Source organism: Asparagus officinalis, chromosome 3, assembly GCF_001876935.1.
Source record: "Asparagus officinalis chromosome 3, Aspof.V1, whole genome shotgun sequence".
NCBI classification, from domain to species: Eukaryota; Viridiplantae; Streptophyta; class Magnoliopsida; order Asparagales; family Asparagaceae; genus Asparagus; species Asparagus officinalis.
This window is the reverse complement of record NC_033796.1, coordinates 20,622,143-20,638,644: the sequence shown is the minus strand read 5'-3', so window position 1 is coordinate 20,638,644 and position 16,502 is coordinate 20,622,143. Positions and strand designations below refer to the sequence as shown.

The window sequence follows — 16,502 nt, the reverse complement described above, 5'->3', positions numbered from 1 at the left end:
AAAATAGTAGATAAAAAAAGATTAAAAAAAAAGATGGATAAGAGCTCATATCCATGCAAGTTTTTAAGAGCTTTTACTCTTAACTTTCTCATTTCACTCAAAATAATGAAAAAGACTAATGCTATTTTTTTCCATCTCTTTCCTCTCAACATGAACTAGTTGTTCGTCTTTGATTTATGGTCTGAATATCATTATATTTTTTTCTTACGTAAATAGAAAGCCGAGTCTGATATTGGAAATATCCACGTCATGCAACCAAATTCCCCTTGCTATCGCGTCTGCCGCACGGCTGACACGCTTACCAGCACCGACCAAATCCCCACCCCGCCTACCCCCCACTGGCATCGCACGTGATAAAATCCCTTTGGAGATGCGCAACTTTAACTCAATTTTAGCGAAGTGACTAAAACAAAATGAAATAAAATTGAGTAGAGTCCGAAGAGAGAAAATAGAGGAGCAGCTATCCTCTGCGGTTCTTCTTCACTCCTTTTGATCCGGTTCATAAAATACGAATAAATTAACCTCATGGCTCGCCTGGATTCTTCGTCGTCGTCGACCTCAGATATCGATCTGGATCGCCCCAACATCGAAGAGTACCTCCCCTCCGAATCAATCAGTGAAAGCCCCAAGCGCCTTCACCTGTACCGATCTCTCTTCTCTCTTCTGTTTTCCTGAATAACTTTTTTTTTTTTTGAGATTTCAGCTAGAAGTTTAGTTCGTTCGTCATAAAAAACCCTAAGGTTCTGTTTGGTGTTATCGCGTTTTTATTCAGTAAGGATTTGCTCAATATTTCTCCTGCATTGGCGGAAGCAGCGGGCGCCATCATCGATGTCAGTTCAATCCCTCCTTTTCTCCCTCTCTCTGACTTGTTTTATTATTCATTTCTAGATTTGGGTTGACATGCAATTTCTTTCTTTCTTTTTTTTTTACTTTTTTTTTCTGTATTAAGTTATTGACATTCTGAATCCTTGACATTGTTTGGACAAATTTAGCGAAATTTTTTGTTTAATTTAATCCTTAAATTTATGCAATTTTCATTACTGTTGTTGGTACTGGCACTAAATTAACTGGTGATGTTATGTCTACAAACTTTTAAACCGACTAAATGCAGCATTGTACTGATGTTTTGTATTTTTTTTCAACCATAGCATTTATATATCTAGATATTGCTAAAGGATGCAATATATTCTAGCTGTCAAGATGCAGTATGTACGCTACACGCATTACTTTATTTGCATCCATGAAAATTTGTTAGTCTTTTGGATAAAACGAAGAAATACAAGGGTTGAAGGAAGTTCCATACTTTTATATGATCACGTACCCTGATTCTATTTGCATTATCTTTTAGATAACAGGTTCTCTCTCTGAAGTATCACTGTGTATTATAATTTGAACTCTCTTTGCTCTTTATACCATTTTAAACATTTTGGACGCTTGTTGCTCAATGTTTCATTTTTCAGAACAAATTTCTACCTCAATCGTTTCATTTTTTTGGGGGGCTACTAAATTATCTTTTTGTAACTGTCATTGCTTTCATTTATTTGTGCAGGATTCTTTTACTCGCTGCTTTAAATCTAATCCTCCAGAACCTTGGAATTGGAATATATACCTGTTTCCCTTGTGGTGTTTGGGAGTGGTTGTCAGATATGGAATTCTTTTTCCAACAAGGTATTTAACTATGTAAAATTGTTCAACTTTACTGGACATATGAAGAGAACTACATTCCTGGTAACAGATTGCAATTTGGCTAGATTTTCATCTTTTAGTGATTATTTCTGATTAGTTTGTTCCAAGCTTAGTTGTTTCATTGTTTGACATGATTTTTTCAGCACATCCATGATAAAAAATTTCAGCACATCCATGATAAATTGCTAAAATTAGACAATATCTAAAAATACCTGCTTGACGCATTTCAGTACGTCGAGTTGCATGTGAACTTTGGTAGGTAAATTAATTATTTTGGAATAGCAGGTTACATAACCAACAAGTTGTTAGCTCAGTGATAGGCAAGCTGGTCCCCAGGCGAGCTCTTGCCTGTTGGCAAGAGTTCGAAAGCTGGAAGCAGCACTTGTTGAGAGGGTTAGTCACCAGCTCCGAACATGATTAGTCCCATCTCCAATATGGGTTGGGGACACTTGTGGTTAAAGACAAAAAAAGGAAAAAAAAGAATAGCGGGCTACATAAACAGAATAATTGTAGAAGTTACTTGATGCAAATGATGGAAAGGTGACTTGGACATTTTCCGAAAGTGCTACTTGATGTTTGTAACTAGTTTATTCTTAGGAAAATAAATATTTTCTATTTCCTTCTGGATTATGGGACCTTTTCGAGATTTCTTATGGATTTTGTTTTGTTAATTTAAGTTATAGTCATAGTATTTCCTACAGCATACATGCTGTGGTTTCATAACATGGCTAAAAGCATTAATAACCTTGCGATCAGTGTCTTTGTGAAGATGTTAGGACGTAGTCCGTACAATAGATTTTGTTTGAGTAGTATCAAACTCTCATTTGATATTAATATTTGTTTAAGATGATATGGTACATGTAAAATTAGGTATACGAAGGTCACAAAACGACACGAAAATCAGCATTTGCACTGAAGTTGGCTTTAGAACCATCGATAGTCAAGGACCCATGGGTGGTCAATGTTCATCGATGGTGTACATTAATCAATTGCAGAAATGTAGAAAGTTAATTTTGAACCATCAATGGTCAGTAGTGACCCATCGATGGTCATCATCTCATTGGTGGTGTACAGTGGCCAATTACAGATTTAGAGAAACATGAAATCAAACCGTTGATGATTTATAGGCACCCATAGATGGTGCTTAGGACACATCGATGGTCGTGAGAAACCATTGATGGTGACGACGATTTTTGGTAGATTTAAAGAGATTCCTTTCATCTCCAACTTTAACCATGATTTGGATATCTCTTTCCTGATTAATTAGAGGCTATATAAGATTGAAAGAGATAGATTAAAAAGGGAGAGATTTTGAGAGAACTTTAAGAGAGAATTTCTAGGGTTTGTGAGAAGAAGTTTGTATTGGATATTCGAACCCCTAGAGCTTCAACAAACTCTTTCTCGCCGCGCTCAGCATATTCAGATCATCTTAGCGAGAGGAGTTGCTCTTGGATGCAATATCTACATTGTTCTTCATCGAGCTTCGCTTCAATCTTTTAAATGACGACTTGTTTATTCAAAAGGGCTATGAGATCTTTATGATTATGTGCTTCAACTATTTTTAGTTGTTTGTTTTAAACTTGTTTTTTACGACGTACTCAAGCCAGTGATAATTGAGGATTGCTAGGGCTAGGTGTTACTCATTATGGAGAGTTAGATTAGATGATTAGTTTCATATAGATTTGATGGTGCAGTCTTTGTAAGCTTACTGAATCGGGTTGTGATTCATGACAACTCTTGGCGTAATGAGAGCCCTTTCATGAGTAGGAAGAGTAGACATATGATTGTCATCTGAACCACTATAAAAATCTGGCGTGTTCTTTAGTTCGTTTTTTGTTTGGTTGTTCGCTTTTATTTTTCTATTTTTTTCACCGCATATTCTGTGTTTTAGCGAAAAACAGTAACAAATCTATGCACCGCTCTAGGTTTGCATCTCAGATCCAACAAGCGGTATCAGAGCTTTTCATTATCTATGATCAAAGAGTCGGTATTCGCAATTTGCAAGAGCATGCCAACATCGTGAAACTCCTTAAAAAAGCTAGATTGAGCTTAATGATCAAGGGTGTTGTGAGAGCAAATATCACTTTCGTGCGCGAGTTCTACATGAATTATGTTCAAGAGCATGAATCCACATGATTACCTAGCAATAGACTCCCCCTTCCTCACAACTATACTCTTCCCAACAGTCTCATCCGAAAGTATAGCTATCCCTTTCTCAAACTGGTCAAAATCAAGAGAGGGAATCCTCTCATCCTAGCAAATCCCTGTAATTAGATACGGATAAACCAACTGAGTTTTCTACTTAACCTTCTCTCAGTAACATCCCTAACAGTAGATGTAACTATGGATACCCAAACATACATGACCTGTGCTAGATTAAAAGACTGGCCATTAGCTATTCGGTATAATATAATAAATAATAACATCCCAAATACTAAGTGCAGTGTATACTGCACTAGGATATAAGTCAAATTAAGAAAGATGTTGAGAATGATATACTAATGTTTCAGATATTCCGAGTTGAAGACCCTGATATGAATCTTCACGTATAGAAACTCTACCATCTTATTGTAGTCCTTAGAACTGACTATAATATCTGTAGAGTAAGCAAAAGGATCCTGACAACCTCTTAGCGACCGCAACATTGGATCTATACTCCCGAGCATAATTCATGTAGAACTCGCGCACGAAAATGATATTTGCTCTCTCAGCACCCTTTATCATCAGGCTCAATCCAGCTCTTTCGAAGAGTTCCATAATGTTGGCATATTCCTGTAAATTGAGAGTATCGACTCCCCGCTGATAGATAATGAAGATCTTCTCCTATTGTTTTTGGATCTTCCTCAAAGAAAGTCGTTCTCCACAGGTTCTCTTGTGTGAAACTATTCTCTTAATGATGATTCAAACTCGAATTGATCACACAAATGAGATGATAAACCGTTCACAAGCAATAGATCATAACCAAAACTTAAAGATATTCAGCGAAATCAAAATCTTTGAGAGAGGAATCAGTAAAAGGGGTGAAAAAGGAAAAAAAAACTTACCCTTCTTTCTACACTCATTTGTATCATTTTTTATTTTTCATTTTTTCAAAATTTCCCTTTCTTTTCTTATATAAATAATTTTTTTTGGTAACCATCGATGGTCAAACCCAACCATCGACGATTGACCATCGATTGGTAGTGGTAAAATGAGAGGTAAGTTTTATTTTTTTAACCTTTTTCACTCTTTTACCTATTCCTCTCTTAAATTTTTTGATTTCTCCGAGTATATTTAAGCTTTTGTTGTGATTTATTGCTTGTGAGGTTTATCTCATTTGTGTGATCAATTCGAGTTTGAATCATTAAGAGAATCGCTTCACACGAGGATCTGTGGAGGACAACTTTCTTTAAGGGAGATCCAAAAGCGATATCGAGAGCTCTTCATTATCTATGAGCGGGGAGTTGATACTCTCAACGTTTCAGAAATATGCCAACTTCGTGGAACTCCTCGAAAGAGTTGGATTGAGCCAAATGATGAAGAGGAGTGCCGAGAGAGCAAATATCACTTTTGCGCGTGAGTTCTACATGAATTATGTTTAGGTGCATGGATCCAATAGTGCAGTCACCAAGGTGCAAGGGAAGACCATTAAGTTGAGTGCAGAATACATCCAAAAGGTCCTTAATGTCCCAACCCACAGAGAAGTTCCTAGGATCCTTTTGCTTACTCTATGGATATTGTAGTCGGTTCTAAGGACTAAAATCAGATAGTAAACTTTCTCTGCGAGAAGATTCATTTGGAGGTCTTCAACTCAGGATATCTGAAACTTGAGTATATCATTCTCAACTTCTTTCTTAATTTTGACTTATATCCAAGTGCAACATATACTGCACTTAGTATTTAGGACGTTATTATAATATATTGGATAGCTAGTGGTCAATCTTTTGATCTAACATATGTCATATTTGTTTGGATGTCTATAGTTGCGTCTACTGCTAGGGAGGTTGTTGAGAAGAGGGCCAAGTAGAAGAATCAGTTGATTTATTCGTAGTTGATTACATGGATTTGCTAGGATCAAAGAATTTGCTCTCTTGATTTTGACCAATTTGATAAGGGGAGAGCTGTACTTTCAAATGAGCCTGTGAGGAAGGGGAGTCTACTACTAGGCAATCATCTGGATCCTAGCCTATTGCAAAGAGATCTCTAGTTCTTCTGGTGCCAATGTTACTCTGTTGGCGCTGCAATCTCTGGGAGAGAGTATAGCACAGATGAGGATGAAGTTGACATCGCAGCACCTACTATGATGCATCGCTACAATATGTCATAGGAACTCTTCATCGATCTGATCCATCTATAGGACGATCATCGGCGTATGGTGACTACATCACAGCAGCTCATCGCTGTTGGAGCTTCATATCCTCATGGTGCTAATAGAGGAGATCATGATGAATATATATTGAAAGATGATGCTAAGGATTGAGCTAGATGAGAGATTGGTTTCTAAAGGTCAATTTCTTTTTCTTCTTTTTTAAAATTTTTTATTCTGGACATGTATATATTCTTTTGGTGATGCTTGAACTGCTTTGATTATACTACCTCTTTATCTGCATTCTGATTGTTAGATAATTTAGTGTCATATATTTGCATGCTTACCTTTCCTGTTGTAAGTACATAATTTAATTTTTCTTAATTTCTTTTTAGGATTGTTTTTTATATTTTTTCTTTTAATTTTTTCCATATAAAAAACAAGACACAAATTTCTCTTTCTTTCCTTTTCCTTTTCTTTGAAACATAAAAAAACTTTGGACATGCCTTTTTTTCACACACCTATTTTTATACTTGTCATTATTTGTATTGTGAAATAGTGGTAAAAAGTTTGGGAAAAATGTGTCCAAGCCCCCAAAACAGAAACTTCATATGCTGCAGCCCCTCTTAGTTTCCCTCATGTGATTCAACCCCTTAAAGTATGACACTTTGTACTGTAGTCTCTTTTTAGCAATTATTACATGTCAGCTAAGCTAAAATCCCTAAAATAACTTTATCCCATCTCTTCAATCCCTTAAACCCATCTCTCTCATCCCCCCTCTCTCTCTCTTCTCTCTCTAAAACCAAGGGTTTTCTCAAGCTCGTCGTCCTGGCCCTCACCCTCCTCGCCATCGTCGTCGCCGCCTGCGTCTAGACCCCTAAGCCTCGCCCTCGAGTTTTGTCGCAACGGGCCTGTTATAGTTGCTGGATATGAGAGGAAAATCATAGAGTTTAATTAAGTATTCAGTTTATTTGTTTCTCATGTGTGACTTAGCCTTGTGTCAGAAAAGCAAGGGCTCACGGAAGTCTCGTGATTTACATAAATTAAAATTGTATTTTTATGTTGAGGCTCGTGGACGTAATGGCGGGTTTTGAAGTCAAAGAAGAAAGTGAATGACATGGCTAATTTTGACTTCAATTCTAACGAGACTTTTAATGTCTTCTTTATTTTTTTACTTGTGCTCTTGTTGAATGAACCAACAACACCCTCAATTTCTTTTTTTTTCTAATTGGGAAAACTAACCGTGTCTTGATCTTATATCCGAAATCTTAGTTCTTGAGCTCTTAGGCTCTCAAGTTAGTTCTAACTTACCCCATGTTATTTCTAATCCGCCCCATGTTAGTTCTAGCTCGTTCCATGTTAGTTCTAGCTAGTTGGGGCAAGTTAGAACTAACAATATTCGAAGCGATATAACGAGAGGTAAATAAGCCCAAGTAAAAAGAAGATATCGTGTGATAGACAATATAAAAGGCTACACAACGACAAAGACGGTGGTGAAAACGGAGACCGGAGGTGGTTGGAAAACGCGCGCGAAGTCGGCACGACGCTGCTGTTTTCTGCTCGTTGCTGTCGTCGAGCGATGTTTCGGACGTTACCGAGAGAGATAGAGAATGAGTTAGAGCGTGATACAAATTAGAGGTGATAGGTAACATGTAGGGTTACTCACCAAAGAAAAAATCGGTGAAAACGGAGATTGGAGGTGATCGAAAAGTGCGTGCGAAGTCGGCACAAAACTGCAGTTTTCTGCAGTGCTATCTCTCGCCGTTCGGGTTTGTTCTTCGCTGTTTGGAGCTTTTCGCCGCTGTCCGGGCTTGCCGGAGGTGGGAGGAGGTTTCCGAGGTCGTCGGGGTGTCTCGGTAGGCTCCGTCGGAGGTGGGAGTAGCTTTTCTCAAGTTAGTTTTAGGCTCTTGGACTCTCAAGTTAGTTCTAATTTGCCCAATGTTAGTTCTAACCCGTCCCATGTTAGTTTTAGCCCACTCCATATTAGTTCTAGCTAGTTTTAGTTCTAATTCATCTTAGTTCTAAGCTCTTGGGCTCTCAAGTTAGTTCTAACTTGCCCCATGTTAGTTCTAACTTGCCCTATGTTAGTTCTAATCCGTCCCATCTTAGTTCTAGCCCGTTCCATGTTAGTTCTAGCTAGTTGGGGCAAGTTAGAACTAACAATATTCGAAGCGATATAATGAGAGTTAGAAAATGAGCTCAAGTGAAAGGAAGACACCGTGTGATAGACAATATAAAGGGCTACATACCAGCGAAGACGGTGGTAAAAATAGAGATTGGAGGTGACCGAAAAACGCGCGCGAAGTCGGCACGGCGTTGCTGTTTTCTGCTCGATGCTGCAGTCGAGCGATGTTTCGGACGTTATCGAGAGAGATAGAGAATGAGTTAGAGTGTGATACAAATTGGAGGTGATAGGCAACATGTAGGGCTACTCACCAAAAAAGAAATAGGCGAAAACAGAGATTGGAGGTGATCAGAAAGTGTGTGCGAAGTCGGCACAAAACTATAGTTTTCTGCAGTGTAATTTCTTGCCGTTCGGGTTTGTTCTTCACTGTTCGGAGCTTTTCTCCGCTGTCCGGGCTTGCCGTCCGAACTCGGAATGAGGTGATTTAAGACTTGTTGGAAAACCGTAATTTACATTGTTGTTTTCGCTGTAATTTCTCCGTCCGAACTCGAAATGAGGTGATTTAAGGCTTGTTGGAAAGCCGTTGAAGAGACCTATAACTTTGGTCTTTTGAACTTTTTCAGATTCGAACGGAATCAGATAGTAAATGACCAGTTTGTGCCATGTTAGTCCTTGCCCCTGTTATGTTAGTTCTAATCTACACCATGTTAGTTTACATTGTTATTTCCGTTGTAATTTCTCCGTCCGAAGTTGGAATGAGGTGATTTAAGATTTGTTGAAAAGCTGTTGAAGAGACCTACAACTTTGGTCTTTAGACTTTTTCAGATCTTACATACAGTTTGTGCCATGTTAGTTTACATTATTGTTTTCGTTGTAATTTCTATGTTAGAACTCGGAATGAGGTGATTTAAGATTTGTTAGAAAGTCGTTGAAAAGACCTATAATTTTGATCTTTTGAGCTTTTCCAGATTCGAACGGCATCAGATAGTAAATGACATGTTTGTGTCATGTTAGTTCTAACTTATGCCATGTTAGTTCTAACTTATGTTATGTTAGTCCTAGCCCCTGTTATGTTAGTTCTAATCTACACCATGTTAGTTTACATTGTTGTTTTCGTTATAATTTCTCCATCCGAAGTCGGAATGAGGTGATTTAAGATTTGTTGGAAATCTGTTGAAGAGATTTACTACTTTGGTCTTTTAGATTTTTTCAGATCTTACATACAGTTTGTGCCATGTTAGTTTACATTATTGTTTTCGTTGTAATTTCTCCGTCCGAACTCGGAATGAGGTGATTTAAGACTTGCTAGAAAGCCGTTAAAGAGACCTACAACTTTGATCTTTTGAGATTTTCCAAATTCGAACGACATCAGATAGTAAATGATCAGTTTGTGTCATTTTAGTTCTAACTTATACCATGTTAGTTTTAACTTATGCCATATTAGTTCTAGTCCGTCCCATGTTAGTTCTAGCTCTAATTTATCTTAGTTCTAGGCTCTTGGGCTCTCAAGTTAGTTCTAACTTGCCTCATGTTAGTTCTAACCCGTCCCATGTTAGTTCTAGTCCGTTCCATGTTAGTTCTAGCTCTAATTCATCTTAGTTCTAGGCGTTTGGGAACGAAAAAAAGCTCCTCCCACCTCCGTCGGAGTCCACCGAGACACCTCGACGACCCCGGTAACCTCCTCCCACCTCCGACAAGCTCAGATAGCGGCGAAAAGCTCCGAACAGCGAAGAACAAACCCGAACGGCGAGAAATTGCACTGCAGAAAACTGTAGTTTTGTGTCGACTTCGCACGCACTTTCCGATCACCTCCAATCTTTATTTCTATCGATTTCTTCTTTAGTGAGTAGCCCTACATGTTGCCTATCACCTCCAATTTGTATCACGTTCTAACTCATTTTCTATCTCTCTCGGTAACGTCCGAAACATCGCTCGACGGCAGCAGCGCCATGCCGACTTCGCGCGAGTTTTTCGGTCACCTCCGGTCTCCGTTTTCACCACCGTTATCGCCAGTGTGTAGCCCTTTATATTGTCTATCACACGGTATCTTTTTTCACATGGGCTCATTTTCTAATTCTCGTTATATCGCTTCGAATATTATTAGTTCTAACTTACCCCAACTAGCTAGAACTAACATTGGACGTGTTAGAACTAAGATGTGGCAGGTTAAAATTAACATGAAGCAAGTTAAAATTAACTTGAGAGTTCAAGAGCCTGAAACTAAGATGAATTAGAGCTAAAACTAGTTAGAACTAACATAGAGCGGACTAGAACTAACATGGGACGGGTTAGAACTAACATGGGGTAAATTAGAAGGGTTTGTTCTTCACTGTTCGGAGCTTTTCTCCGCTGTCCGGGCTTGCCGTCCGAACTCGGAATGAGGTGATTTAAGACTTGTTGGAAAACCGTAATTTACATTGTTGTTTTCGCTGTAATTTCTCCGTCCGAACTCGAAATGAGGTGATTTAAGGCTTGTTGGAAAGCCGTTGAAGAGACCTATAACTTTGGTCTTTTGAACTTTTTCAGATTCGAACGGAATCAGATAGTAAATGACCAGTTTGTGCCATGTTAGTCCTTGCCCCTGTTATGTTAGTTCTAATCTACACCATGTTAGTTTACATTGTTATTTCCGTTGTAATTTCTCCGTCCGAAGTTGGAATGAGGTGATTTAAGATTTGTTGAAAAGCTGTTGAAGAGACCTACAACTTTGGTCTTTAGACTTTTTCAGATCTTACATACAGTTTGTGCCATGTTAGTTTACATTATTGTTTTCGTTGTAATTTCTATGTTAGAACTCGGAATGAGGTGATTTAAGATTTGTTAGAAAGTCGTTGAAAAGACCTATAATTTTGATCTTTTGAGCTTTTCCAGATTCGAACGGCATCAGATAGTAAATGACATGTTTGTGTCATGTTAGTTCTAACTTATGCCATGTTAGTTCTAACTTATGTTATGTTAGTCCTAGCCCCTGTTATGTTAGTTCTAATCTACACCATGTTAGTTTACATTGTTGTTTTCGTTATAATTTCTCCATCCGAAGTCGGAATGAGGTGATTTAAGATTTGTTGGAAATCTGTTGAAGAGATTTACTACTTTGGTCTTTTAGATTTTTTCAGATCTTACATACAGTTTGTGCCATGTTAGTTTACATTATTGTTTTCGTTGTAATTTCTCCGTCCGAACTCGGAATGAGGTGATTTAAGACTTGCTAGAAAGCCGTTAAAGAGACCTACAACTTTGATCTTTTGAGATTTTCCAAATTCGAACGACATCAGATAGTAAATGATCAGTTTGTGTCATTTTAGTTCTAACTTATACCATGTTAGTTTTAACTTATGCCATATTAGTTCTAGTCCGTCCCATGTTAGTTCTAGCTCTAATTTATCTTAGTTCTAGGCTCTTGGGCTCTCAAGTTAGTTCTAACTTGCCTCATGTTAGTTCTAACCCGTCCCATGTTAGTTCTAGTCCGTTCCATGTTAGTTCTAGCTCTAATTCATCTTAGTTCTAGGCGTTTGGGAACGAAAAAAAGCTCCTCCCACCTCCGTCGGAGTCCACCGAGACACCTCGACGACCCCGGTAACCTCCTCCCACCTCCGACAAGCTCAGATAGCGGCGAAAAGCTCCGAACAGCGAAGAACAAACCCGAACGGCGAGAAATTGCACTGCAGAAAACTGTAGTTTTGTGTCGACTTCGCACGCACTTTCCGATCACCTCCAATCTTTATTTCTATCGATTTCTTCTTTAGTGAGTAGCCCTACATGTTGCCTATCACCTCCAATTTGTATCACGTTCTAACTCATTTTCTATCTCTCTCGGTAACGTCCGAAACATCGCTCGACGGCAGCAGCGCCATGCCGACTTCGCGCGAGTTTTTCGGTCACCTCCGGTCTCCGTTTTCACCACCGTTATCGCCAGTGTGTAGCCCTTTATATTGTCTATCACACGGTATCTTTTTTCACATGGGCTCATTTTCTAATTCTCGTTATATCGCTTCGAATATTATTAGTTCTAACTTACCCCAACTAGCTAGAACTAACATTGGACGTGTTAGAACTAAGATGTGGCAGGTTAAAATTAACATGAAGCAAGTTAAAATTAACTTGAGAGTTCAAGAGCCTGAAACTAAGATGAATTAGAGCTAAAACTAGTTAGAACTAACATAGAGCGGACTAGAACTAACATGGGACGGGTTAGAACTAACATGGGGTAAATTAGAAAAGCTCCTCCCACATCCGACGGAGCCCATCGAGATACCCCGACGACCCCGGCAACCTCCTCCCACCTCCGGCAAGCCCGGACAGCGGCGAAAAGCTCCGAACAGCAAAGAACAAACCCGAACGGCGAGAGATTGCACTGCAAAAAACTACAGTTTTGTGCCGACTTCGCACGCACTTTCCGATCACCTCCAATATCCGTTTTCGCCGATTTCTTCTTTGGTGACTAGCCCTATATGTTGCCTATCACTTCCAATTTGTATCACGCTCTAACTCATCTATCTCTATCGGTAGCGTCCGAAACATCGCTCGATGGCAGCAACGAGCAGAAAACAGCAGCGCTGTGCCGACTTCGCGCGTGTTTTCTGGCCATCTCCGGTCGTCGTTTTCACCACCGTCTTCTTCGGTGTGTAGCCCTTTATATTGTCTATCACACGGTATCTTCCTTTCACTTGAGCTTATTTTCTACCTCTCGTTATATCGCTTTGAATATTATTAGTTCTAACTTGTCCCAACTAGTTAGAACTAACATGGGACGAGCTAGAACTAACATGGGACGGGTTAGAATTAACATGGGGTAAGTTAGAACTAACTTGAGAGCCCAAGAGCTCAAGAACTAAGATTTCGGCTATAAGATCAAGACACGGTTATTTTTCCCGATTGGAAAAAAAAAGAAAAGAAATTAAGGGTGTTGTTGGTTCATCAACAGAGGAGAGTCACAAGTAAAAAAACATAGAAGACATTAAAAATCTCGTTAGAATTGAAGTCAAAACTAGCCATGTCATTCACTTTCTTCTTTGACTTCAAAATCCGCCATTACGTCTACGAGCCTCAATATAAAAATATAATTTTGATTTATGTAAATCACGAGACTTTCGTGAGCCCTTGTTTTTCTGACACAAGGCTAGTCACACATAAGAAACAAATGAACTGAATACTTAATTAAACTCCATGATTTTCCTCTCATATCCAGCAAACATAACAGGTCCGTTGCGACAAACTCGAGGGCGAGGCTTAGGGGCCTGGGCGGAGGCGGCGACGGCGATGGCGAGGAGGGCGAGGGCCAGGGCGACGAGCTTGAGAAAGCCCTTGGTTTTAGAGAGAGGGGAGAGAGAGAGAGGGGATGAGAGATCTGGGTTTGAGGGATTGAAGAGAGGGGATAATGTTATTTTGAGGATTTTAGCTTAGTTGGCTTGTAATAATTGCTAAAAAAGGGTTGCAGTACAAAGTGTCACACTTCAAAGGGCTGAATCACATGGGGAAAACTAAGAGGGGCTACAGCACATGCAGTTTCTGTTTTTAGGGTATGGACCAAGGTTTTAAATGTCGGCCGACATGTCCGACATGTCGGTCGACATATCGGTTTGAGGGCTTGACCGACACGACATGGACGTTTTCAACTCGTATGTCGGTTTGCAGGGCCAAATCGGAAATACGAGGGTCATATCGGGCATATCGGCCTATTTTTTAGCTTTGAAAAATCGACCGATATGGTACTTTTTTTTAAGGTCTGTTTTTTGTTATCGGATTTGGGTTTAGTGATAATTCCCAAACCCGTTTGACCCGTTCTCATGTTTAAGGGTTTCTTATGAACCCGATAGAAAGAATTTATGAACCCAAATCCATATATTATGTACTTTTTATATGTTTAGTTTATAGAATTTATAAAGTATGCTTATATTGAATTTATGAATGCTTAGATTACATTTAGGACATGATATTATACATATTCGCACTACCCGATATGACAATCCGATATTTAGTCAATGTCCCCCGATATATCCCCGATTTCCGCTATCCGACATGAATTTCAGTCATCCGACATGAACCCGACATCCGACATTTAAAACCTTAGTCTGGGCACATTTTTCCCAAAAAGTTTTCATATTCGGTTTATGAGATATTTTGAGAATACATCAAGAGTTTTTGAGCTTGTTATTTGACTTGAATAACGCACACATTTATTCTTTATATGCAAAAATGTGCATTTATGCTAACAAATATGTCAAACAAAAGAGTGTATTCGTTAAAAGATGATCAAACATCCACACTTTTAAAGAAATCCACGGAAAATTGAGTGTATTTGCTAAAAGATCGTAAAAAACCCACACTTGAGTATTTGTGCAAATCTCAAGGGTCACCATCTTGTACTGATCATTTTTATATTTAGAGATAATGTGAATCGCTGACCAAACACTATTGTTCTTCCTCCTAAATTCTATACGGTTGAGATGACTTTAGCCTTTAGTTTCTAAGATTGAGTTAGTTCAAGTTTTATTATTGCTCAATATTCTCTTTGATATATCTGAATTTGTCAAATGAACTAGTATAATTTTTTTTACTATTTGTTTCATATACTTTACAGTGATATTTAATCATTTTGTGTGTGATGTTTGATATAATTTCTCCCGTATTCATGTGTTTTGTGATTGGATTTTAATCATTTGTGCTATTTTTTTGTAAATTTCTGTGTGAACTGGTGTGTATTTTTATTCCTTACACTTTTGGATGATTTTTATTTGGAATGTTCAAGTATAAAGTATAGCTATTAGTGTGTTTTTCATCTTTTGTTAATAATAAAAGGGGAGAAGATTTGGCTTGAATTTTCTTTACATGAGTGGAGTTTTTTCAAACTAAGTGTTTTTCAAGTGGTTTTATGTTTCAGTTTGCTTTGAATTTTTTTGACACACGATGCATTGTTTTAGGGGGAGTTGGTATTATACATGTACGTGTTTACACTTTTCATAAATGCATGAATGTAGGGGAGTATTGCATCTCTCTTCTTTTTACATGAAAGTATATTTGTACTTATAATTGCTATTTATATATCTTAAATATGCCTATATTTCGGTATTTCAAATTTCAAGTTTGTTGTTACCAACAAGGAGAGATTATTAGGGCGTAGTTCGTATAATAGCTCTTGTTTGAGTAATAATAAATTCTTATTTGGTGCTAATATTTAATTGAGATGATATAGGACAAGTGAAAATAGGTATAAGAATGTTATGAGGCGAAACATCACGAAAATGAACATTTACGCTGATTTTAGCCTTAAAACCATCGATGGTCAAGAGTACCCATCGGTGGTGTACTAGAACTTATTACAAAAATCCAGAAAGTTGATTTCAAACCACCGATGATCTACAATGACCCATCGATGGTCCTCATCTCATCGATGATGTACGGTGACCAATTGCAAATTTAAAAAAACATGAAATCAAACCATCGATCGATGATTTATAGGCATCAATCGATTGGTTATGGACCTACTAATGATCGTGTGGAACCATCGACGGTGACGATGGTTTTTGGCAGATTTAAAGAGTTGATGACAACAGTTTATTGATCCCTTTCATCTTCAACTTTCACAATGACTTGGATCTCTTTCCTGATTAATTAGAGGTTATATAAGATTGAAAGAGACAGATTAAAAAGGGAGAGCTTTTGAGAGAACTTGAAAAGAGAATTTCTAGGGTTTGTGGGAAGAAGTTTGGATTAGAGATTTGATCCCCCAGAGCCTCAGCAAACTCTTTCTTGTTGTGCTCAACATCTTTGGATCATTTTAGCAAGATGATTGCCCTTAGACTCAACATTTATATTGTTTTTTCATTAAGCTTCGCTTCAATCTTTTGAAGGACGGTTTGTTTATTCGAAAGGGCTGTAGAATCTTTCTGATTTTGTGCTTAAACTATTTTTGGTTATTTATTTCAAACTTGTTTTTACGGCGTACTCAAGCCGTCTATAATTGAGGGTTAATACTAGTTAGGGCTAGGTATAGGCTAGACGACTGTTTCAGGTAGATTTTAAGGTGCAGTTTTATAAACCTATTGAATCGGGTTGTGATTTAGGAGAACTCTTGGTATAGTGAGGAAGCCCCTTCATGAAAAGGAAGAGTGAACATAGGGTTATTATTTAAACCACTATAAATCTCGCGTGTTCCGGGTTGGTTTGGTTGTTCACTTTTATTTTTCTATTTTTTCGCTGCATATTCTATGTTCTAGAATGCTAGTAAACCTAGTCACCCCCTCTAGGTTTGCATCTGATATCCAATAGAAGAAACATCTTTTCTTATGAATATAGCAATTACTGTTCCATTATACTAAGCTTCTAGAAATGATTCATCAATGAGCTAGATTGATGTTTTTCTCGAGGCCTTTCAGTGGTGTTTATTCCTTGCAGATATATAGAGTG

At 38.2% G+C, this 16,502-nt stretch overlaps 1 protein-coding gene across 2 annotated transcripts in view; it reads left to right on the top strand.

Moving 5' to 3' along the window:
• Positions 389-16,502, top strand: part of LOC109833293 (glycerol-3-phosphate acyltransferase 3-like) — a 21,414-nt gene continuing 5,300 nt past the window's right edge. For both annotated transcript variants that reach the window (XM_020400900.1, XM_020400901.1), the window contains exons 1-3: positions 389-641; positions 773-830; positions 1,550-1,668. In XM_020400900.1, the coding sequence (XP_020256489.1) occupies positions 526-641; positions 773-830; positions 1,550-1,668 (293 nt within the window). In that variant the 5' untranslated portion in view covers positions 389-525. The remainder of the gene's footprint in view (positions 642-772; positions 831-1,549; positions 1,669-16,502) is intronic.